This window comes from Ursus maritimus, unplaced genomic scaffold (genome assembly GCF_017311325.1).
Source record: "Ursus maritimus isolate PB19 unplaced genomic scaffold, ASM1731132v1 scaffold_15, whole genome shotgun sequence".
Taxonomy (NCBI): Eukaryota; Metazoa; Chordata; class Mammalia; order Carnivora; family Ursidae; genus Ursus; species Ursus maritimus.
In genome coordinates, this window is record NW_024423897.1 from 6,215,283 (window position 1) to 6,240,779 (window position 25,497).

General features: G+C 42.5%; 1 protein-coding gene across 5 annotated transcripts in view; it reads right to left on the reverse strand.

Annotated features, from left to right (window-relative positions):
• DOCK2 (dedicator of cytokinesis 2) overlaps positions 1-25,497 on the reverse strand; it is a 407,128-nt gene that overhangs the window by 283,277 nt on the left and 98,354 nt on the right. For all 5 annotated transcript variants that reach the window (XM_040630309.1, XM_040630312.1, XM_040630308.1 and 2 more), the window contains 3 exons: positions 22,360-22,468; positions 11,835-11,905; positions 9,951-10,057 (listed from right to left, as the gene is read on the reverse strand). In XM_040630309.1, coding sequence (XP_040486243.1) covers positions 9,951-10,057; positions 11,835-11,905; positions 22,360-22,468 — 287 coding nt within the window. The remainder of the gene's footprint in view (positions 1-9,950; positions 10,058-11,834; positions 11,906-22,359; positions 22,469-25,497) is intronic.

The window sequence follows — 25,497 nt, forward strand, 5'->3', positions numbered from 1 at the left end:
ATTTAAACCATCCGTGACTGAAATCCCACAATGAAAACAAACAAAACAATTTTGGAGTCAACATATAAATGTGTAAAGATTTACAGAAACTCTCTCATTGTGTATGTTTCCTCTCATGTAAAGAATCACTCCAGAACTGGGGAAGAACCATGGGTCATGGATTGAAAGGCACTGAAACAGCCTGATCTTGCAGTTGTCAAATTTTAATGAGGTACATTTTTTTTTAATTGCAGAAGAGTTGATCTGGATTGTCACTAAAGAGGTAATTTGGGATTTCCCCCCAATTAAATCATACTTCATAATGTCATTAAAAGCTACTATTCTAAGTATTGGGGGAGGTTCAAGAGGGATTCTTTTCTTTGATTGTATGCCAATTTCTTTTCACTCCAGTCAAGGAAAAAAAAAAAAAAAAAGGACACTTTACCAAATCTCTCCTGGGTTTGTTCTACAGCTTATTAAATCGCTGTCTTCTCTGATTCTAGATCTGAAGGTTTCTTCCTGAGATGGAATTCTGTGATCAGTCACACTGAAAAGGGAAGAGATGTGAGGGACAGCCTCTTCTCAGATCTCCAAGTGTGGAAGGGACATTTTGGAACTGGATGTGGCTTTGTAACCACTATAGGTGGGAGGGGCAAACCCCTATTTGAAGATCTCTGATGTCTCCAAGTGCTCTGATGAAAAAAAAACTTAGGTATTCAAAACTCAATAGCTCTTTCTAAAGAAAATAAATTGGCTCTGGTACATAAATCCTTTAACCTTTACCAGGGTTCTGAGCCTGGCTATGTGACCCTGAGGGCATCATGCAGTTTCCCTTCATCTGTTTGACCTTCTATACAATGGCCTCATTCCTTGCTCCCAGCTCAGGAAGGATATTTTAAAGCGTTGGGGACAATATATGGAAGGAGGGATTTTTAGGCACAAAACGATGCTCAACAGACTCAACAATATTATCATTGTGAATCGGAGAATGATTTTTTAAATCATGGGATTTCATGTTGGTAGAGCTCTGGAAAATCGTGTTCAATGTCATGATTGTATAGTTACTCTACAGAGGTTAAGTGAGATAATGTGTATTAGTATGTAGCAAAGTGCCTGGTGCATAAGAAGCACTCAGTAAACATCAACTGCAGTTGCTACTATTCATATTACTGTTGTTGCTGTTATTCAGGTCTCCTTACTCTTAGTTCAGTGCTTTTTAAAAATCAAATACATGAAGAAACCACCCTATGGGCCCAAGCAATTTTTTGCTTAAGAAGAATGATCATTTGAAGAAACCATCTCATTTCTTTCATAACCGAGAAGGTCCAAGCCTGGAAAAGTGCTATGTCTTGCCAACATAACACAGGGGCCTAATTTGGGGCTTGCCTATGGAAAGAGAAGCCTGACCCTTCTGACCCTTCCACCCTCAACTAGTAATAGCACAGAGGAATTGCACACTGTGAACCAGGGATTGAATACAGGTTCCAGCTAGCCTCCCGGCCCTCAAGTCTCCAGGGAATGGTTATGTCCTCGAAATACAAAATGACACTGACATGGGGAAAATAAACTGTCCCACACTTGAAACTGAGAACAGTGTATGGCCAAATGGCAAAAAAGATAAAATCAGACTCCCACCTCACACCATATATAAAACATAAGTTCTGTAGATTGATCACAAACTTGTGTGTCAAAAATAAAATTATAAAAGTCTTAATAAAAATATAAATGAAAATCTTTTAGGCTTTGGGATTGAGAAAGCTTTCTTAAGCAAGGTATTAGATTTGGCTATTTAAATGACCAATAAACTGATATTAAAAGTAAGAATTTTTGTTAAGAAATTCTATCTTAAGTAAACGAATGTAAGTTACGAGTGTACGAATGAGAAAAGATATCCATAATACATAAGGACAGCAAAAGATGAGTATGAAGAATGCACAAAATATCACGCAAGTCAGTAAGAGAAATACAACCAACCCAACAGAAAAATGAACAAAAGACATGGACAGACATATCACAGGCATGAAACACAAGTGGCAAAGAAACATAAGAAAGGATTTTCATCATCATTGGTGGTCAAGGAAATGCAACCCAAGACAGGGAAGACTTATGTTACACCTCAGCCTTTGGTAAAGTGGGGTAATACCCGGTGTTGAAAGAGTGTTGATCCACAGGATCCCTCATGCATTACTGATGGGAATGTAAACTGGTACAACCACCTCTGGAAAACAGTTTAGCACCATCTCCTGAAGTCAAGCGTTCAGGTCCCTTACGACCAAGCAAGTCTAGTAGTTGCATACACAAAAGAGACTCTTGGACATTTGCAACAAGAAGCATGTACAAGAATGTTCTTAGCAGCAATGCTTACAATACAGAAACACTGAAACAACCCAAGTGCTTAAAATTACATGGTTTAGTCACACAATGGAACCTTCCACAGTCGTCAAAACAGGGAACTTGGGCAACTGTAATATGGATGAATCTTAGTATAATATTAAGTGAAAATAAAATGTTTCCCCCACTCCCACCAAGTTACTCACAGTTCAATACCCTTTTTATAAAGATAAAATAACCAAAGCACTAGGGATATACAGAGATGAAATAAAACTGCATAAAAAGGAAAGCAGAGGAATGATTAAGGAAGATTCAAGAATGTGGTCACCTTAAGATAGAGAAAGACAGAACCACATGGTCACATGTAATTGATTGTTAAGCTTCTAGTTTTTGTTTTGGGTAATGAGAGCCTGAATGTTTAATTTATTGTTAATGATAACTCACTGAACAAATATGTAAATAAAGAAAAGCGGGTGATTGTGTGGACCAATGATGAGGTGTATTATGAGTCAAGTGTTGTGATGCCTCCAGTTCTGTACAATCAAAGCCCTTTCTCTCCTTTCCCCCTTTGTAAGCAAGTCTGGCCATTTAATTGTATTACTGCCAAGGTCCAAAGACCAGTTTCCGAAAGCTGGCATCAGTGAAACTCTAAGCAGAGTAGGTACATAAAGAAATCACAGCCCTTATTTGTAAGGAGTCCACTCCATCAGCATAGACAGTCCCATGAACAGACAAGTAAGAGTGCAGATGTCAAGTATCACAATACAAATCTGCACTATGCACTGTGGGAGTCACTTCTCTCTGCCTGTACCGCTCTCCTTTCCCCCACTCAAGCTCCTGGAGTTATGCTTCCAACTCCAGAGACATCAACCAGAGGGCCATCTTCATCAGAATCCCCTTGGAGGGCTGATACCTTGCACATCATTCGCCCTCCCTACCAACATTTTCAGGGTCAGAATCTTTGACATAGGGTTCAGGAATCTGCAATTTTAATAAACTCCCCAGGTGCACGTAAGGTTTGAGAAATCTCCCTCACAGAGGGTCTATGCCTTGTTTTATCCCCTTTGTGAATTGAGGATAATATTCTGATCATCCTGAACTCTCTACTGTCACACCTCCCCCCAATGGTTAGGTATCCTGGCAGCCGTCCCTTTTTTTATAGCCCCTGGAGAAAGAGGTGGGGAAGGCTTCCTCAGAAAGGAAGAAGGTGTGACAGAGGGGAAGGCTAGTGGTCCCTCTGCTTGAGATTGAGACCTACAGCGACAGACATGTGTGTCCCAACATCCCCTCTTGAGCCAAAGTCCCAAAGAGAACCATTTTGGATAGGCTGTGAAGAAAGTCAAAAGCCAAGTCTTTCTTTCCTTTTCTAATTTGGTCCCTGGGACACTGTGCCAGATGCAACATTGGAAAGAGGGAAGGGACTATTTTCAATCTGAAAGACTGGTCTCATCTGAAGCCATAAAATGAAAAAAAAAGCCATTAAATGAAAATTTTAAGTTGCCACAGTACAAAGTAAAGGAAAGGCTCAAAAAGATTAGACTAAAAACCAACAAAGAAACAAAAACTAGAAGCTTTATCATCTTTGCATACTGAATTTAGTGCAGAAATTTGCAAACTTGCAACAGTTGCATCCCCACCCACTACCTCCCAGGCCCCACCTACAGTAGGGACAGAGTAAATGCTGAATGGGATAGGGCTGAAATGCCTACTTACTGCAGACTTCAGGTTTGGGTCTTAAAGGGTTGAGGAGGAGCTACTGGTTAGTGGCTGGGGGTGGGGGAAGGTGCTGGGGAGGAAGAATGTCTTCTAGGCAATATTTGCAAAGAGAAGAATTGTGAAGGGCTGTGTACAATGTCAGGAGAGACGAGAAGCCCACCACAAGACAAGTGCATGTCCTGTGAGGAAGAGGACTTGTTCCCTTACTGCCTTTTCCTTCTGAACAGTCTCAGAGCCCAGCCTGATGCGGCCACTCCGAGCTTCAGGTGGCTCCCGAACACCACTGCTTGCTCTGAAAAGCTGCAGCAACATAGCTACTACTGACATCAAGAGTCCCATTTCCCCCCCAGGCAAAGGTCCCTAGGCGCAGGTGTCGGAGAGTTTCCCAGCATTTGAAACAGGGACAAGGAGTGGAAGATGGAAGAAAAAAATTCCCTTGGGAGGTGTAGGGAGGCACTTTTTCTAATACGAAGAAGGAAGCACTTTCAACCAGAAAATAGGCACTATGGTCTCCTTTTTTCATTCTGAGAATAAAGCATGGTATAGTAGAAGGAAGATGAGTTCTGTTATTCAAATCACTTGTGTTCTGAATCCAGCTCTAACACTTACTACCTGTGAATGGCAGAGACAGCACTCATCACATATTCCATGTGCATTCCTTCACTTCCAGATTCCCTTGCAGCTGGGTTGGGAACTTGTGTTGGGTTCTGGACAAGGGACTGTGAATGGACGTGGTGGGTGTCACTTTCAGGCTGAGTAGTTAATAAGAGTGGCTATCCATCCTCCCTCCCTCTCTTCCCTTCTGTATGGAGGCCATGGTACCAGTTGGAATAGCTTCGGAAGGGACAAAAGGCACAGAGCCCTCACCAAACTTTGCAAAAGAGAGAAATAAACCTCCACATTGCTAGACCACTGAGATTTTGGGATGTATGTTTTACCCCAGCATTACACAGACTAATACATGAATACCCTAATACACTGTGTAATATTTGGTCTCATTGGGATGAAAGTTACTTGACTTTCCAGGCCTTGGTTTCTCCATCTATAACATGGGAATAATAATACCTATGATATTGGGTTGTTGTGAGAATTGAATACATATTTGTGTCCAATATAACATCTAATGCATAGTTGGCATTTAATAAATATAAATCAATCTCTCTCTCTCTTTCTAAGATGCTATTGATGCCATTATTATTCTTTTGACTATTATTATTATACACTAGACACAACAGGTGCTTTTAAATAAGTAGCAAGTGTGTCAAGTACTCTGCTGGTTGTTTTACATACATTATCCCATTTTTGTAGCTAAAGGAACCAAGGTTCAGAGAGGTTACTTGTTCAAAGGAACACAGTTAGTAAGTGACCAGGGCAGGATCAGAAACAAGAATTAACCCGAATCAAAAGTCCTTATTCTCATGGCAACATTCCTATACACGTTCCTCAGATGTGGAATCCTGGAGGCTCAGAGATGTTACGCAAGCTCGCCAAGCAAAGTTAATCACTGCAGAGAGAGGACTTTCCTCTGTTCCCAGGCCAGTGTTTCAGTGATGTGCTGATTAGCAAAGATAAACCCCCTATGGTACTGGGCACAGCCGTCTGTGCCCCTATCCCCCACGGTGAACTGAGGTCCCCACAGCTCCACATACTGTGGGCAACAGATAAGAGGAGAGGGAAAGAAGGAAATTACATCCTTATAAAAGCAAAACTGGATGCTTTGTACTCACAGAACAGCTTCTCCATAAAGTTTCCAAAGAAAAACCCACTAGCTGAAAATAAACACTGGAAGAACTTCCAAATCTCTGTCAGGACTCTGTCTCTCTCTGTCTGTTTCTCTGGGTCTCTTCCTGTGTCTTTCTTTCTGTCTCTCTTTCTGTCTCTGTTTCTCTCTGTTTTTTTCTCTTTGTCTCTGTCTCTGTCTCCCTCTCTCCCTCTCCTCCTCCTCTGTTTGTTTTGGAAGTTGAGAAATTCGAGCAATGTGGATCCTAGAGCAGTTTACACTAAACCAGATGGTTCATCTGATTAGCATCAGACTAAAAAGACACATTACTTAGAGATTAGTTTCTCATAGGGACAAATCTGTTTCAAAGGCGCATAAGGTTTGCTTTTCTCGTAGACTCCCCTCAGAGCTTTCTCAGGGCACATCTATTCCTTTCTCCCATCACCACCAGCAGGCAAGTCTGAGCTTGAGTTGGAGGAGACAGCAAATTAGTCTCCACAGGTTTCTTAGTTTTCCTCTCGCTGAACTCTGAAGTCATTCACACTAGGTGAGCCACTCCCTGTGTGACCTTGGCTGCTTGAGACTCTTACCCCTCTCACACCCCAGGCTAAAAAGCCATATTATGCCACTGAACCCAATGAGACCCGTGCCGTGGTTATTCCCATTTTACAGATGAGGAAATTGAGATTTACAAGGATTAAATACTTTTCCCAAGACCACAGGTCTAGTAAAAGTTGAAACTAGTTGCTTCCATGAAAGGAAAAACGGGTAAAGTGTCTTTGTGTATTCAAAGAGCCCCATGGAACAAACTGTCATAAAGGATGACTGGCAAGTGTTCTAAACTATTTAACTACGTTGAGACCTACAGCAAGATAAACAATAAAACAAGAAAGCACAAACATCTCACTCTGACATACACTTCTTATAGGCATACATAGCACGGGCCCTTTGCAAAACTATGGGGAAATGAAATTAAGATTGGACAAAACCATTCGAAACCAGAGTGGGAAGCACATACGGTCAAGGTCCTTTATTTGATTACGTGTGTTACTCAGAGGTCGAGGATATACATGTAGCTTCCGGGAAAACAAGGAAGCTTGGCTTAGGGCTACATGCAACTGTCAAACATGAAGGGACCCCCTTACTGCAAAGAATTGGAAGATCAGAACAGAAGCTAGGAAAATGAAAGGAGCAGAAGAAATAATAGCCACAACACCAATAATAACAGCTACCACTTAATGTAGGACATTATGCCGTGATAAGCACTTTAAATGCATTATTCACCTCATTAGCCCATACAACAGCCTTCTAAGATAGACATTGTTATTATTTTTCCATTTTACAGATGAGCTTACTGAGAATCAGAGAGGTTAAGTAAATTGCCCAGGGTCACACAGCTGATAAGAAGATGGACTGGAATTCAACCCAGGCCTAGTGAGATACAAGAACAGTGCCATTAACCAGTAAACCTTCTCTCTCCCCCTCCTCCATAGGATCCTCCTGAAGATAGGCCAATAGGATGGTCTGCCAACATTTCAGAAAGAGCTTAAAAGCCTTCTGGCCCCTCTGCTTGATGTCAGTACAAATGTTTAAGGCTGTGAGTACAAGCTAATGTCACTGACAATACTCCAGGCAATTTGCACATCTGGCAGTTAAATGAGCACAGGCTCAAAGCAAATCCCATCCCTGAGGCACAGGACACTTCACAGGGAGAACTACAGGAGGGATTTCATTACAGCTCAAACTTGGCCAAGAAATCAAACTCACCTTATTTAAGGGTATAAAGGAGACACTCACCCAGGAGCCAATGACACCCAGTAATCACATATGAATTCAGATTGTATTCATTTGGAACCTGAACGCTTAAGAAGGGGAATGAGATGAAGTTTCCCTTTGGGGTTATTTTGGGAAGAGGGTTCACTTAGCAAATCAATCGTGGGAGAGGAGTTACCTTTAAGCTATACATATTGCTTTCACATGCGAACCAAGGATGGATAGACTAATTTTATATTGCCTCCCCTTTAAAAGGGGTCCCCAAAGAGCTCTCTGTTCACCTATTTCTAGTCTCTGTAAGTGTTTAAAGGTAAGAATTTTGCATTTCATTTCTAACTGTGTACAGCACTGGGGCTGGCTTTCTGTCTGTTAATATTAATCAGAGGGTTTTTACTGAATCTGAAACTCAGAGACACAGCAGGACTGGTGAGCAGCAGCTGTCCAGTCTGCTCCGTGATTATGTTCACTCTCAGGGGTCGCTGCCAGCCCAGGAGATGTGACTGCAGTAAAGGAATTACTCTGACTTCCAACAGTCTGGAATTGACACCACATGCCCCATCCAGGAGGGTGCTAGCACTCCCTCTGGCCTTGATACCAAGCCGGGCACTGGACAATGAAGGCAAGCCAAGAACACACACACACACACACACACACACACCCCGCTGCCTGTGCAGCACCATACATAGCTAAAGTCACCCTTGCCATGTCCCTGGCGTGGGACTCAATTCACCTCTACAGTGACACCACCTGAAATCTGGAAGAAACTGCCTGCCGGGGCAGGAAGCGACTTCAAAGCTTTCAGAGTGAGGGCAATTCATTCTGATGGGGAAGTCAGAACATGAAAACCATAGAACACTCACTTTTAAAAACCCAGTATACAAGAAATGCAAAAAGACTTACCAGGATTAGTTCCCAATCACCTTGCAACAAAACACCTTGCACAAACAAACCATATATTTATTGCATTAATCTGTTGTCACACACCTGTCTGAATGGTCAGGACACCACAGACATGAGTATAACATCACCACAACACTTTCCTTCTTGTGCCCTTCTCCTAGCCTTAACTCCAGGCATAGGAATTCAGACAGTAATTTAAATGCACCATGTTAACCAGGCACTGGGGAAAAAGAATATTTACAGTGAAGTGGCTCCTGAGTATTTCTGTGATTTCCAGGCAATTTACATAAATATTCAAGCCTAGCTCTCTGAATAAATCTGTTAGGTGATGACCGATCCCCTGCTTTCTAAGACCTCTTGTTTCTTGCAGTTTGCTTCTCATTTTATCACTGACGCCAGTGGGGACACAGAGGAATTAGAAATTGGGAACTGTTGGCCTTAGTATAAAGAAAACAGAGCTGCCCCTCAAAAGTCATTTTTTTCCACCCTCACGGATAGGAGTGATGCCGGAAATGTCAAGTGTTGCTTGAGAAGAGGTCGATGATGAACACTGACTTCGAATCCTGCCTGGCCGTATCCAGAGGCGTGGCCATCTAGCTCACCAACCTCGAAAACGGGGCACCCCAAGGCTCTTAGCAGTGGGGCCCTGGTCAGGCGACTGGTGGTTATCAGAGATCAGTTTGGGGTGAGCAGAAGCTCTGACCATAACTCCTGCCCAAAGCCACTGCCATTCCCTGCTCTCTAGGAAATACCATTACGTGAAGAGAGACAAAGTACAGAACAGTGGGCTATTTGCTACTATTTGAATAATAATAATAAAAGACCAGGGGAGAATATAGAGTATATATGTGTTTGATTGCTGATGGAGCTCCCTGGAAGCAAACACAAGAAATAGGAAGCACCATTGCCTCTAGAGGAAGGATCCGAGTGACTGTGCACGGGGTCTGGAGGGACCCTTTCCACGTGGTGCCTTTTCATACCTTTGCATTTGGATCCAAGCAGATGCATCACCTATTCAAAAGTAATTCATATTTTTCAAAACAAACACAAAACAAACCCCTCTAATTCCTACTCAATCAGAATCTCTGAGATGGGTCACAGGAATCTGCGTTAGCTCTCTGGTTTGTTCTTTCACTTTGGAAACTGAGAACTTCTCTGTGACGGGTTCTTTCTATCAAAAAGAAATCCCACCTACTTCAGCTCAAGTTGAAGACATGTATATACATATAAACCATGTAGGGGGAAAAAAAACCTCACGGCAGAATGACCTAAAGTGTAGGACTCCAAATTTACCACCTCATTAAACTCTCTCAGGAGGAGCAAACAATGCAAAATAATCTTCTTAAGATCAATGTAGATTCTGAGAGCTAAAGTTGCCAGCCACTTTCTACTTTTTGCATTTCTTCAGACCAAGGCAGCTGTTGGAGAAGAAACATTTGACGCACAGCGAGTTGCTCTGGCCTGCTGGGCATGTGAAGTACATTGTGTGGTTTCTGGCACCACCCACCCTGCCCGGATGCTTGGCACTCACCTTGCTTCTTAAAGAGGTTGCTCTGGACTATCTCATTCATGGATTGGACTTTCTGCTTCTGGAGTTTCACGGGGGGGATGCAGGTGTAGAACTCATATAGGAGTTGGCTGAGGGCAGGAAAAACAGGAGAGCAGAGGGCCAGTTAGATCAGTGTTTCCCACAGCCTGGCACTTACAATCCATGCCCAGACTGCCATCTCTGTGGAGGCAGAGCTGACATACATCTTGCTCCCTTGCTGCCCGCCCCCCCATTCCTGGCAAAGCATCAGATGTGTAGTAAGCCTATGTGGAGTTGGTTTTAGTGTTGACTACTAATAACATCCAAAGAGATGTGATAACCTGAAAATAATACCAATAACCCTGAGCCCTTACGTGTATCAGACACAAACTCGGCACTTTACATCCATTATGCCATTTAAGCCTCACGACCCTATGAGATAGATACAATACTTATCTCAATTTACAAGTGGAAAAACTAAGGTTCAGAAAGGTTAACTAGCTTTCCCAAGGTTGCACAGCTAGGGGGTTCAAAAGGCAAAGATTTAAAACCAAGTTCTGACTTTATTACCATACCACTTTATTTACTAATGTTTTATAGTTAGTAAAGCTTTGAAAGTCTTAAGATCAAAAGGGTCCTTAATTAAAAAAAAAAAAAAGCTAAGAAAAATTACAGGTTAGAAGCAGTTTGGGACATGAAAAAGGAGATATTTCTTCCCCGATAGAGAGAACATAAAAACACCACTGAAACAGAATTATAGCCCCTGTCAAGCTTCCAAAATCAGCTCATTGTGTTCACTCATTCCTTCAAGTACTTGTTAAGCATCTATTCGATGTGTGACAAGCAATGTGCACAACAGTGGGGATACAATAGGAACAGACGTGGTCCCAATCGGCATGGAACTTATATTCTCACAGATGTCGGCACACAACACAGAGGCAAACAAATCAATAGGAGAGGATACGTGCAATGAAGACAAGAAATAGGGAGCTGTATCAGAGAGTAGTGGAGTAGGGGCTGGGGGAGGAATTGAATTGACTTATAATATTCAGAGGTAGCTCCTCTGAGAAGATAACATTTAGTTTGAGACTAGCAGGCTGAGAAGAAGAGAGTAGAAATCTTGAAGACAAAAAGGCCAGGAATGAAAACACTGTCAAGATCCAGATCACATCTGGAGAGCAGTGAATAGAATTATAGTGAAGTTCACGCCTCGGTTTTGATGACTATACCACAGCTAAGTAAAATTTGAACTTATTAAGGGAAGTTGGGTGAAGGGCATATGTATACTATCCTTGCAACTCTTTTCTAGATCTAAAAGCATCTCAATAGAAAAAGTTTAAAAATCTTCTATATGTTATCTTGGAACTTAAGGGAATTTAGGAAAAAGAAGGAAAGGCCATTATCTGGCTTAGAGGTCTCTATTCTAACAGCATAATCACTTTAAACTAATGTGTTCATCTCATGAAAGAAATGGGGTAAAGAAGGCAAAAGGGAGCCTATCTCTCTATTATTCCTGTAAGTGATTGGAAGTTGCTCTCTACAGTACATACAGGACACAGATTGGGACCCCAAAATAAACTTCAAGTGCAAATGAGATGGCAACATTTACACAAACTATCAGTTCTTTAATCTTAAATGTTTGCATTTCTGTATCATTCGTGTCATCAAAGAAGGATGCTTATTTTATGGTGGTTTTCAGCAAAGTCTGACAAAATAAAACCAGAATGTAAAAATCCAACAGGAATCTCTACACCAAGTTCCTAACCATGTGCCCTCCCCGCCCCAGCTCTGAGTGCCCATGCAGAATCCCCCCATAAAAGCACTCCTCCTCTCCCTCTGAACCCCTGGCTGCCATCATAGCCAGGAAAGTACATGGTGAGCTCTCACCTGAGTAACTTTGCATCGAAGACCGTTTCTACATCATGGAGGACAGATGGGATGTATTTCAAAGCCGCCACCTAGGTGGAAAGTGAAATCAACATGAGGGATGCCCACGTCCAATAACTTCACATGGTGAGGAGGATGACCCTGAATCCTGGGCACTCCTGCAGAGGTTCAAGACTGTATGCACACGGAAACATTAGCATGCACTTCTTTGATGACAAAAGCCAGCCACAACTTCTTCTATCTTTAAGGAGGCAGTAATGTAGATGATCACAGACTTCAAAGTTAGATCCCTGCTGTCAGATCTCGGTTCGACTCCTAGTAACCATGTGGTTTTGGACCAAACACTTAACCTCTTTGATGTGTCAATGTCCTTATCTCTAAAATAGGGAAAATAATACCTATTTTGATTGGAAAAATTAAAAATCATATACATGAGGCATCCGACAGAGAGCCAGGCCTGTTTTGGGTGCCCACTAAGTGGTAACTTCTATCATTATTGGAAGATGGATGGTGTGTTTGAATTGTTTTGTGGGTGGCAGGGACAGCTTGGACTGAGTTACTCATATTTTCTCTCCCTGGCCCATTTGTGAACAACGGTAGGCATGTTTCAGACCACTACCTGGGTTAGTGTACTAGCTGCACATTGCGGTGGCCTGTTTCTTTCCTCTGTGTAAGTGAACTGATGCATCCAGAGGTATGAGACCCGCCCAGTCACTTGCATCACAGCATCCTTTGCGAAGCAGCAGGGTATACTGCAGTTTCCACAGAAGGACTTATAAGTCACGTGGCTGGAAAATAATACTTAAGCATCTAGTGGAAGGCTGCATTTAAATTTTTTCTTTTTTTTCTTCATATTCTAAGTGTTCCATAGTCAACATTAATCAATCACCCTTTAGTAATCAGATCAAAATAAAAATATTGAAAATTCCTTTCTTAAAGAAAATCTTACTCCTAACCATATACAACTGAGCTTCGTAGTTAACATAAATAATAATTATGACTATTCTCTGAGAACTTCAAGTGGGGCAGACACTGAACACCTAATAGATTATCTTGTTAAACCTTAATGTCAATCCTACAAGGGATATACTATTTTCATAGATAAGGAACCTCCGGTGCATCAAGACTAAATAACCAGACCCAGGGGCGCCTGGGTGGCACAGCGGTTAAGCGTCTGCCTTCGGCTCAGGGCGTGATCCTGGCGTTGTGGGATCAAGCCCCACATCAGGCTCCTCTGCTATGAGCCTGCTTCTTCCTCTCCCATTCCCCCTGCTTGTGTTCCCTCTCTCGCTGGCTGTCTCTATCTCTGTCAAATAAATAAATAAAATTTAAAAAAAATAAAAATAAAAATAAATAAATAAATAACCAGACCCAAATCACAAAGTTAGCAAGTAGAAGAGCCAAGATTCAAATTCAGGCAGCCACCCCTCATTAGCCTTAAGTTACACGCCCACCTCATTAAATAACAACTCTCTCTCTCTATGCTTCAGCCTTTTCTTTTTTCTTGTGTTGATGAATTTTTAAAGTCAGTAATATATGTGCAATGTAAAAAACATCACACAGGATAAAGTATTAAGGTGAAAATTGTCACTGAAGTCCTGCATCTCCATCTCAACCCCAATCCTTATTCCCCAGAGGGGCCACTATCAATGAGTTTCCTTCCAGACTGTTTTCTATGCAGGAGTGCTCACTAGCAAATGCATGTGTGTGTGTGTGTGTGTGTGTGTGTGTGTGTGTGTGTGTGTGTGTAATTTAGATAGTTCTGCACCTTGTTTCTGCAGTGAACCATACATGCAGCACTAATCTTTGCATGTCATCTCATAGAATACACTCTCTTCATATCCAACCACAACTCAGCAATGCCCTTATGGGTACACAGTACCTTCTTTAACCCCTCCCTTACTGATGGATGGATTTTATACTATTTTCAGTTTTTCTTTATTATAAAACTGTGGTACAAAGAGTTAATATATACATTTGTGTATCTGTAAGAATCCTTGCAGGACGGACTACTCAAAGATGAATTAATGCATCAAAATGTATATTTTAATATATATAGTGTATTTTAGGAAATGCTGTCATATTATCTTAGAAAGAAACAGTAACCAATTTCCTTTTACTCCTTTCCCTATAACCTTGCTAACACTGGTACACAAATCTTTTTAGTTTTGGCAATGTGATATCTAATTTATAATGGTAATTTACAGATCTTTGGTTTCTAGTGCACTGGGCACCTTTTCTGTATTTATTGAATATCTGTATTTACTAAATTGCTTGTTCATATCTTCTCATTTTTCTTTTGCGTGGATTATTTCCTTATTTGTTTGTGGAATTAACCATTTTGCAGCAATACCATTTGGAAGAATTTCTTCTTGCTTGTCCTGTTGTTTGTTGCTAGTCATATCTTTCATTGCACAGAAGAACTTTAATCTGTATGTTGTCAGATTTGTCAGACTTTTTCTTTATAGTTATTGGATTTTGTGTCTAGGAATTTATTTTTTATTCTTTCAAATCAAGATGACAAGAGATAACAAGATTCCAAAGCTGATGCTCTAGTGGGAAACCCTTGTTCCATAGGATGATGTTAGCTAGGTATCCTGTGAGGGAAAACGGGCTTGCAATAAAATAATTTGCAGAAACTCTGGTTTAAGCAAAATTAAGCCAGTGAGCTTTCTTTTTTTTTTTAATTGCAGAACTTTTCAGAATTTTAATATGCTAAGACACACTATAAGATTCCTCTAGGCAGTTACAGTATCCAGTGCATTCCGACCTAGTTGGTCAAGGCCATTTTGATAAAAGCACCAAACTGATGTAGCAAAAACAGATGCCTGAGAAGATGGGCAAGCAAAAGAAAAGAATGAATGGGATGAGTCTGGGCCCGTGGGAAGTAAGGAGGTATGAGGAACCCACACTCTCTCTAAAGAATGAGTCATTCTTGTTCACCTGTTCTAACACTGTGCTAGCCAAATCACACTGCACTTTCCCCATGGGAATACCTACTGACAATGTCGAAATTCTAAAGAGATGCCCTATGCTGAGGCATATGTCCTGAAAAAGACTGGTGCAGGCACTCTGTTCCTTCATTAACTCTTAGACCCAAGAACATAGAGCTCTGGGCCCATGGGGATCTGGGCAAGAACCACAATGTTCCACCTAGCACCTGCACATACCAAGGCCCATCTATTCACACCCTGAGCCTCAGCATCCTCACGTGGGGTAAAGGAGAATGATGTGAAATAAAGTATATCATGTACCTATTGTAATGTCCAGCACATAGTAGGCTCCCAAAGGTGTGTGTGCTGAATTTCAACTTATTTCTTCTCTCAAACTCCTGCCTTTACTCCCCAGCACCTGGATAAAGTATAATATGTACTCATCAGAATTAAGGCCAAAGTGAGAGGACAAAAATGGAGATCAAACCCTCAGCAAGTTGGGAAAGCCAGGACTTCATTGTCTGCAGCAAGTTCCTGGCTTTCAAGGGCTGCACACCATTTCAGGGCTTTGAAGCAATGCTGCAGAGCAGCCATCACCAGGAGTCCTACACTGGCATGCACACTTGAATGCTTCAGCTGACAGTGAGGAGGGGTTGGACGGGGCTGGGACAAGGATGTTTCACAAGAAGCCAATTTTCCCAGCTTCTCAGCTCTCGGCTGACAATAAAGTAAAACACACAAAGTAGCTGTCACCCTGAGACTCAGAGGGTGTTATCAACTCAACTGGAGAGTATTAAACTTCCATCTGGGTGGCCTCACAGAGAAGTGGCAGGTCTGTGGTTTTCTTTTCCAACAAGGACGGCCCACCTCTCATCCAGGAAGTCTGCAGCACTGACCGCAGGGCTCCTGTCCATAGTTCTTCCCTTCACAAGTTCTTACACACGTGAGTGGAGTAATAGCAGGTAGGTTCAGCAGGTGCAACCAGCAAGCTCCCCCAGAAGGCAGACCAGCTCAGCCATAAGACCCCCTGGGGACCTCCATTTGTTGCGTGTTTCTAAGGCCTGGAAACTAGAAACAGCTTGGCTTTCTAAACCTATTGGCCTCCTGGGAACTATGTTGCTTTACTATTGGTGTAACTGTTACTCTCATTAATACTACTATTATACATAAAATAATATGATCATGTTGTTACATTTATTCCATAATATATATTCCTATATTGCATATAATATTTAAGAGAAACATATACAGATAAGTTTATGTATGCATATGTATATAAAGGTATATAATAGGATTATTTATTATAGGGTTTTTAAATAACAACCGTTATTGGAAACTTTAAAGATGTCAAATACTTTACATGTATGACCTCACTACACTTTTCAACCACTCTATGGATACTGTCATCCCATTTTACCAGCAAGGAAACTATGGCAGAGAGGTGAAGTAATTTGCCAGAAGCCACACAGCTAATATGCAGCATAGTAATAATGCGTACCTGATTCTGTCCAGTTGGGCCCTAGCCAGTGTGTTTTGCTACTACCCACCCTGCTTTAAGGAAAAGTTTCCATCTTGGCAAGGGAGGAGGTTTCAATAGGGGAGGGAAGGCTTTTTGGTGACGGAAATAGAAAAAGAACTTCCTCCTCTTTATGAGGATAATTTTTTAAAAGAAGGTACAGTTTTTCTGACATCTCCTCAGTTAAGGATCTTCCTCACCTCATGTATCAGGGGTTGTAAGAATGGACACCAGGAAAACATTTGCCAACTTAGTAATTAGCTTATCATGTGGCACTGAGAGGATTTCCTAGATTAATCACCAACTCTGGACTCTCTCGAAGGCTAGTTTCAGCCTCAAGAAGAGAGCCAGATCCAAACCAAGCAACATTGGTTTCACTGGCCCAGAGATAAGTCATGAGAGGACATTTGAGATGACTGTTATCCAGACGGACTTGCCCAGAATTGATAATCCTGGGCTGCTAGAAACAGCAATTATTTAAAAAGAACAACAAAAATCAAACCAAACACCCCGTCAAACTCAAAGGGGATTTGTCTTTTGAGTTTTTACATGCTCCCTCTCCCTCCAAACGGAGTGAGAGGCAACTGCACCAATGCCAGTAGACAGAATTTTAGCCAAAAAGAGCATGTTTTGCAGTGATGCAAGGTTTTACAGGAGCACTAGACATCTTCCTCATTCAAGAGCACAGACAGTATTTCCATCCCACCAATTTTCAGTGCTTTTATTTTCACCAGGCACTGGATGGCCAAGGTCCATGGAAACTGGACAGTGTCACAGAAATGCACCACAGCACGAGCAGAAGAGGACAGCTTCCTTAGAGATACGGTGCTGTCCTTAAGAACAGTACATGCAGCTCTCTCAGGACAGTCAGCCTCCTTGACAATCTTTCAGGGGACCGACACGTTCCAGAATACATATGTCTCCATGCTTTCTGGAACCGAACGTTATGCCGGCCCCCATGGCTTGGCGGGGGCGGGGGAGTTCAGTGTTTACGGAGGGCTGGCTGGAGAGGCAGATTGTCGGAGTCAAGTCCCTGTGGATCACTTTTATCTTATGTGGCCTTGGGCAGGTTAACTCTCTGTGTTTTCGTTTTCTCACCAGGAAAATGAAGGAAACAAAGTTACCTAATTTAAGGCCAATGTGAAGATTAAATGTTAGTTATCAGTATGACTACAGCAGCCTCACTGAAACAAAATTTCATCCTCCCCACCACTGAATCCATCCTCCCCAAACATTACCCCTAAGTATGGGGTATATGGTTGAGAAGGGGACAAGTTAAATAGTAAGTTTCATTTCTCCTACTTCGGGACTTCAGCATACAGCCTGTGGGCCTGTTCCCAAGAATGGACCACTTTCTTCCTTTAGTTGGACATTTGAACATTTTATACCAATAAACAACGAAAAGAGAGGAAAGAAAAAGGCATCCTTAATTAGCTTGCCTTCATGACTATGAACCAAACATCTATCCATCTTTACTATTGTTATTACTGTTGCTTATTGCTTATCCATTTGGCATTTTGCAGGAAAGATTTGGCTAAGTCTTTCATGAAACTATGCTTTGTTTGGTGGTGGTTAGGAGCACAAACTCTGGACTTACACCGTCTGGATTCAAATCCCAGACCTGCCCCTTCTTAGTTGTGGTTAATTACTCAGCCTTGCTAAGCCTCCATTTCCACATCTGTAAAGTAGAGATAAGAAGAGTATTTGCCTAATAAGGTTGTTATAAATATCAAATGAGCTAACAATATATATAAAGCTTTCAGCCTAATGTGTGATACATAATAAATGCTAAAACACAAAACAGTGGAAGCTAGTGTTCATTGTTTCATTTGTTTAGCCAAAAAATATTCAAGTACCTACTAAGTGGCAGCCACGGGTTCAGGTACTGGGGATACAAAATACAGAGCTCCCTTACCCTCCTGGACACTCTGGTGGCATTATTAGCATGTATGACAGTCATAGTGGCCAAGGGAGCATGCCATTCAATGTGAGCTGCTCATTTATTTTCACTCACACCATCAAATTGGAGCATTATGATGAACCCTGGACCTAAAGGTGAATGGGACAAATGCGACTGCATAATGTCACCAAATGCCCTTTCCTCACATTCGAGCTACATCCAATTCACTCACGTCTGATTTTGATCCTCTCAACCTACCATCAGTTTTATCAACAATGCTCATAGGGCTGGCACACATGGGGACTTCTAAGCTTATGGCCTGTTACTGAAAACACATGGAAACCCCCGTCCTAATCCATTCCCTGTGGCAGGGAGAACATTAACTTTGGAGTCAAGAGACCCAGGTACTTTCAAATCCTAGCTCCACCACTGTGGATAGGTATAATCTGGGATGAATTATTTAACTTTATGAACCTCCTATGGACACCGAAGACAGTGATCCCTTGCAGATCTCTGGCAGGATGCAAAACACTGTATATGAAGAGCCCAGCTTCATGCCTGGCACATGGTAGATACTCAATCAGTGGAAGGTATTTTTAATGATCTTCTACTTTCTTTGAATTGCTGGTTTTAAATTCTCCATAGTTTTGAGCGAGCTGCTGCCATGCCAACTCTGAACAATAAGGAAAACTACAGGAAGCAATTCACAAACACCAGATGAGTCTTAGAAATGAGAAATAACTTGATGAGATCCCAGAACTCACAATGGACAAAGCCGAGATTGATTGAACCAGATCTGCTCTACGCTAAAGTAAAGCAGGCATGAATGAGGGTTTCCACCATGAGCTGCTACCCAGCTGGAGGTGTAAAGTTGCACTCACTGGCATTCTTACTCTACGCTCTCACCCAAAATGTATGAAAGACACTACTAATAGATCACAGCCCTCTTTCCCACCATACCCCATGCAGGCTCAGAATCAGGACTCCAGTCATTCTATACTATGTCATTCCTTTTTTTCCCCATAGAGTCAGTTCTTGTGGGTTTATTCTCCCTGAAATTTATATCTATGTTTCTTGATTTAGCTGAATAACCAAACGTCCTAAAACCGTTCAGCCTCATGTAACAAGATTAGGAATATAAATATCTCCTTCTACTCTAGGCAAATGCTCCAAAAACTTCTGTTTTATGATGAGGTAAAGAAGGGAGAGGTATAAATGGCTAAAAACTATTTAAATTGAAATAGGTAATAGGCTCTATATTTCTCCCTTTACATACATTGCTTTATTTAATCCTCTCAATATTTCCTCTAAATTAGACATTAGGCTTTCCATTTCATAAAAGGATAAACAGAGGCCCAGAAAACTGAAGCAATTTGCCCAATGTCCCATGCCCAAGTGCAGATGCTCAATTACCACTGAGGTCTTTCTGACATGAAATCCAAAGCTCTTGCCCCAGTAGCAAATGACAAAGTCCAAGAAGATTCCTTGTATGGAGCTTGCTAACATGACATGGTCTTGACCTCTCTCCCCTCATCAGCCCACACATTACACCTTAAACCGGCATTAAATCTTCAAAGGTTGTTGCTTTCCATATTTGGATATGGTTATATCCTTCTTTGCCAAATTTTCAGCAACCATAGAAATAGGTAGAAAGTATCATTGATTTTATGTAAATTGTGGAAGCTAAATTTGGTCCTCAGAGCAAATTAAAAAAGAGATGAAGGTCCTTTTGATGACTCTGGGGTGGAAATCCATGAGGAGAAACCAGCATAACCTAGCCCAAATACCAGGGAAAATAAGGCATTTCTACATAGCTTCCCAGACAGTAAGAACTTGGGTAAAAAGGCTTATGCCCAGACCATAATAATCACATTAGTTCTCTGCGTTTACATAGCATTTTATAATCTGCTCTTTTGTAGACAGTGTTTATTTGATCCTCGTGTAAACAGTGAGGGCTTACAGATGAGGAAACAGACAGTGAGAAGTTAAATGACCAGCCTACAGTCATACAGCTGAGCAAGAAGAACATCCAGGTCTCCTCAGTGCCACGGATGCTGACTGGCTCCTCTTTGCTTTGTAGCTTTCTTTCTTTCTCCTCCTTTCTTTCCCTTCTTAATCCCTCTGTCCCTTTGTCCCATCCCCCAAGGTACATGTAGTTCATTACCAGGAAATAGGTGCTGAAATTAGAAAGACTGACTCCATGAGAGCTGTTTCCCTCTGGCTTTCTCAAGGTCAGTGCTCTGTCCCTCTCCTGGTACCTCTACCTCTCTGAGACACCTGCTCCTTTCTCTTCCCCACTAACTGCTTCCTTCATTTGTCCGTCATTTCTGCTCCTTCGTACTTCAGCTTCCTCAGAGCTATTTCAGACCTGACTCAATGCTACAGCCTCTCCCTTTGCAACCAGTCAACCTCAGCCCTCACCAAACATCTTCACACCTCTCCCTGGAAGCTCAGCTGCTTCCAATATGATACAGGCGGAGTGACAGGCTCCAGCTCTTATCACATTTCTTCATGCTGTCCCCTGCTCCTCTTATTCCCTTTGTTGTAAAATGATGAAGCTTTGTAAAATGAGGGAGGACTTAGGAAAAAAAACACACACACACACACACACACACAAAAGGGAAGGGAAGGTAAAAACGGTAAGACTCACCCTGGAGCAAACAGTCTTATCTCCAGTACGTGCTAAATGTATAGTGTAAAGAACAGTGTAATAGAGCAGCTCAGAGCACGGTCTTCAGAGCCAGGCATGAGGCCATCTGAACGCCAGCCACACCCTTGACTGCAGTGGAGCCTGACAAAGTGGTATCAATTCTGAGCTTCAGTGTCCTCATCTATGAAGTGGAGAGCTGCACACCTATCCTGAGGGTCATTCATTCAACAGATATTTATTCAGCATCAGCTATGTATCAGGCCTGCTCAATGTGCTGAGGATACATTGGTGAACTAGTCAAAGCCCCCCTCTACACACACACACACACACACACACACACACACACGCAAACACACACATAGACATGCAAACACACACACACAAAGAGGTCACCAACATTTGTTCAATCAAAAAAGCCACTAGCAAAGTGATTCCTGAACACCAGGGAGTTTTTTAAACTGCTTGCCCTGGTCACACTCCATACTGATTAAATTAGAATGTCTGGTGGTGGTAGCCAGGCATCAGAATTTATTAAAGATCCCCAAGAGATTCTGATGTGCAAAGCTGGGGAGTCGTGGCATCAGCAGTGAACGCTGCTAGACAGACTTCTGCCTCTGCCTTCTTGCCTCCGTTCTAACTGGACACTAGCACCTCATCCATTCCAGCCAGAGGCTGGGTGATCCCAGGCACAGCAGATTTTATATTAGCAACTAAAAGGATAATTCTTATTAAAAGAAGGAAAAGAAGAATCTGCGTTAACTCATTGTTTCAGTAAATGTGTTTTTTCCTATTCATGTGACATGAGGCAGCCCTCCCTGCACACTTACAAGTCAATCCTGTGAAAGTTAGGAAGTCTTCCCCTAAAACAGCCTCTCCATTCAGGCTCTCTGCTGCTAAACTCTTGCTCAGCCTTGGGGTGGGACTCAAGGGTTCTCAAAGATTGCAGAGTTCCTACATTAGCATCATGAGCCATAAATTAGAGGACCTCTCTCCAAAGTATCTCCTGTTTATTGAGGAGACTCTAACCCCAAAAAGGGATCTGAGCTTATGGTGCTGAGAATCGAAAGTAGAGGATTTAAGAGGCTGCCACCTTAACCGTTGTTACCATTATTATTTTTCTTTTTAAGGAGGCTCCATGAATAGCATGGAGCCCATTGCTGGGTCTGAACTCACAACCCTGAGATCAAGATGCAAGCTGAGATCGAGAGTTGGACACTTAACTGACTGAGCCATCCAGGCGCCCCACCATTGTCACCATTAGAGGTGGATCAGGTTTGACCTATTTCCTTCCAGGTAGCAAAAGCTTCGGAGTGATTTAAAAAGAGGCACTGTTGCCCTCACAGGAAACAAATAATAAATGTGCTTTCTTTGGTGTTCATGATCCTTGTACCATGTGGCCAGCCCAGGCCTTCCATTAACATAGGGCTACATATTCAAGCAAAAGTAGACATTATCTCACCATACTGTTATTTATCAGGTGACCAAAGGAAAAGAGATTTTTTTTTTTTTTTGTAGTGTAAACCCACCTGCAAAAGGATGGTTGTTTTGTATTGACTTTTCATCAGGTTGTTGATAGATTCAAAGAGCCGTCTCATGGATTCTTCAAACTCCATCTGTTCTTTGCCTTCATAAAGCCTGAAAGAAGACAAACCTAGGTCATTTTTCAAGCCTACAGGCAATAACTTTGAAAGGATGGGCCAGCCACAAACTTCATTTAAAATTTAGAGTGAGGGGTGGGAGACAGGGACTTCAGCACCATGGTGCTGAGCCAGCAGTGTTTCCAAGCATCGTTCACTGGCAGGAAAACCTCTGACCATGAGCAGAACAGATACCCTCCCACTGACTCCTGCCTTTTTTTTAAACCCTGAAGAACCTCAAAGGAATAAAACTCATCCAAGCTGAGGGGACATTAATAATTTCACCCTTCTGCAAGAATCAGAAGAGAGACTGTGGTCACCAGATTTCCAAAGCGTCTGGGAAGCGTCAAGGAGAAATATTTTCAAGTATTCCACCCTTGTACTTAGCCATTGCCTGCTTGTCAGACAAATCCGTACTTGCCTCTTCCCCGTGGGGGGCCACTGTGTACCTGGCCCTCTCATTTCAAGAAGTGTGCTTATCATCTAGTTGAAACCTTTTGTTCCTCTTTTTATAAAGGCCCTATGTTGTTACTGTCAAAAATGCAAACATAGCAGAAACACATTACTTATGAAGTGAGACTCCTCATTAATCCTACCTTGAGATAAGGATTGTTAACATTTAGATGGATATTCTTGCAGAGATTTTCAAGGCCCACACGAAGGCATACATGCAACTTTTTATAGAAACCATCCCCTCGTATAAAATCCATCTCTAGGTTCCTAAGGCTTATGGTCCTCTTGGCCCAGCCTTGGAGTGTTGTTCAGCCCTAGGCCTCTCTAAACAAGGCTCTATCGCCAACCATGAAAAATCTGCAGCCTAATCTGTGGCATCCTGCACGAAATACGGACAAGAGTGCTCCTGTCTCCAATTCAGATAAAGAGCGAGTCCTGTCACTGCCCTACACAGTCAGACGCCACTTGCTGCGGCTGTGGGAAAGGTGCTCTCCTTAGATAAACCGCTGACACACTTAACGGGTCTGTTTGCTCCATCAACCACAGGAAGGGCGATCCATCAACTGCTGTATGCACTGAATTCCCAGCCGTCCCCTCACCCCTCTTTTCTTTTCGTTCTGCTTCTCTTCTATTGCCTTTCTCTGTCTTTAAACATGTGTCTGCTCATCTCCTTGTGAGTATTATTTACTCTGTCTCTGGGTCATTACGTTTATCTCTGCTTTTCTGTCTTTCTGACTCCATCTTTCTCTCTGTGTGTTAGTCACTCTCTGCCTCTCTTCTCTTTTCTCCTAATTTACCGCTTCCTAAAGCCCCCCTGAAGTCAGAAGCTTAAGGGAAAGCCAGTACTGAATGTTCCAATCAATTACAAGGACCCAGTGATTGCTGCTGACTTTCTGGGTATCTAGTTCAAGGTCATAGAGAAAAGGCTGTGAGAGGAGCCAAGAGTCCTGAAGCAGCTCTCTTTCTCTCTCTCTCTCTCTCTCTCTCCCTCCCTCGTGCCCTCACCCTTCTCTTAAACTCCTCCCTTCTGAACCTTCTTGTCCTGCTAGAATAGAGATGTCAGCCATAAAGTATATGTTTTAGAGTCCATCAGCTCTGGGTCTCCAACCGCCACCTTGCTAACTGTAGACCTTATTAATAATAGTAGACGTTCTTACACACTGCTCTGCCCCAGGCACTGTCTGCATACATATTAAATCACTTACTCTCATGACTACACCACGGTGGGCCCTATCATTATCCCCATTTTACAGACCGATCAAGCTCAAGCAACACGCCCAAGGACTCCACGCCTGGAAGTGTTAGAGCCAGACCTCGTACCTGGCCATCCGGCCCCTGGGCCCACCCTCTCAATCACTTTGTACAGTACTTTGCTTTATGCTTTACCGCCTCTCTTCATTCCCGCAAGCCCCAGTTCCTCATCTACAAAACTTAGGCCATAACGGCACCGTGCCCAAGTACCGTGAGGAGACCCCTCGCACGTGAAGCACTCGGCATATGCCTTGTGCCAGCAAATGTTAGCTGTCGTCTTGTTGGTTATTATAGGAATATTACTATTGTTCCCACTTCAGAGATAAGGACACAGAAACTCCTAAGAGGTTGAAACTTGCCCAAATTCCATCAAAGTGCAAACTATGAGAACAGATCTAGTAGAGAGGAAGGCAGGATCTTAATTCAAAGTGGCGGTGGTTTCCCCATAAGATGACATTGTTTAGTTTTTCTTTGTGTCCAAAGCTAAACTAATGAATGGTCCATCCCCCAAGACTTTTGCCTTGAAATCTGTTACTCTTTTCACTAGCCACAGCTACCCGAAAATGTCTAATGAGCAATCTCACAATCCCTATTATTGTCTACAGTGTCTCTCACCCACGTTTAATACCCAGACATGGCTGCCCGTGGTGGAGTCATCATTATTTACATACATATGGACTTCCTCTGTAAAGCATACTTATTAGTGTATTTCCATGGGGTCGGGGGTAGGATTCCCACGAAGTCCTCTTCTTGGGAACCACCTGTGCAACCTGCAAGAATGGCCTCCAGCAGCTTTTTCCTATTGTTTGACCCTGCCTCCCCCACCTTCCATAACTGAATGGTCTTTTGGTGGCTCTCTCCCGGGAATTTGTATTTTTTTAATACAAAAACATAAAAACGGACTTTAATGGGGGTCCTCTTAATGGCAGCACTCCAGGGGAATGTTCACGAACTCCTGTGAAGAAATCCCTCAAGCAGCCCTGGTTCCCAACCTGTGTGTGTGTGTGTGTGTGTGTGTGTGTGTGTGTGTGTTTGGATTGTATGAGCTGCACAAATACCCCTCCAATAAATTCCCTTTTTTCTTAAACTAGCCCTGGTTCAATTTGTTGCAATCTTATCTGGTCAGAATTCTGCGGGGTAGGGTGGGTTTCTTCCTGCTGCCCCCTGGAATTCTAAACCAAGAGCTGTGGGGAAGGCCAGTGAGCGCCTAGTCCATGCTTCCCATTGTACAGAAGAAGAAACCGAGGGCCCAAGTAGACAAGTGACTTGGCTTCACTGCCATCTTTTAAATGTTATTTGACTGAGGTAGGAAAGGAAAGAGAC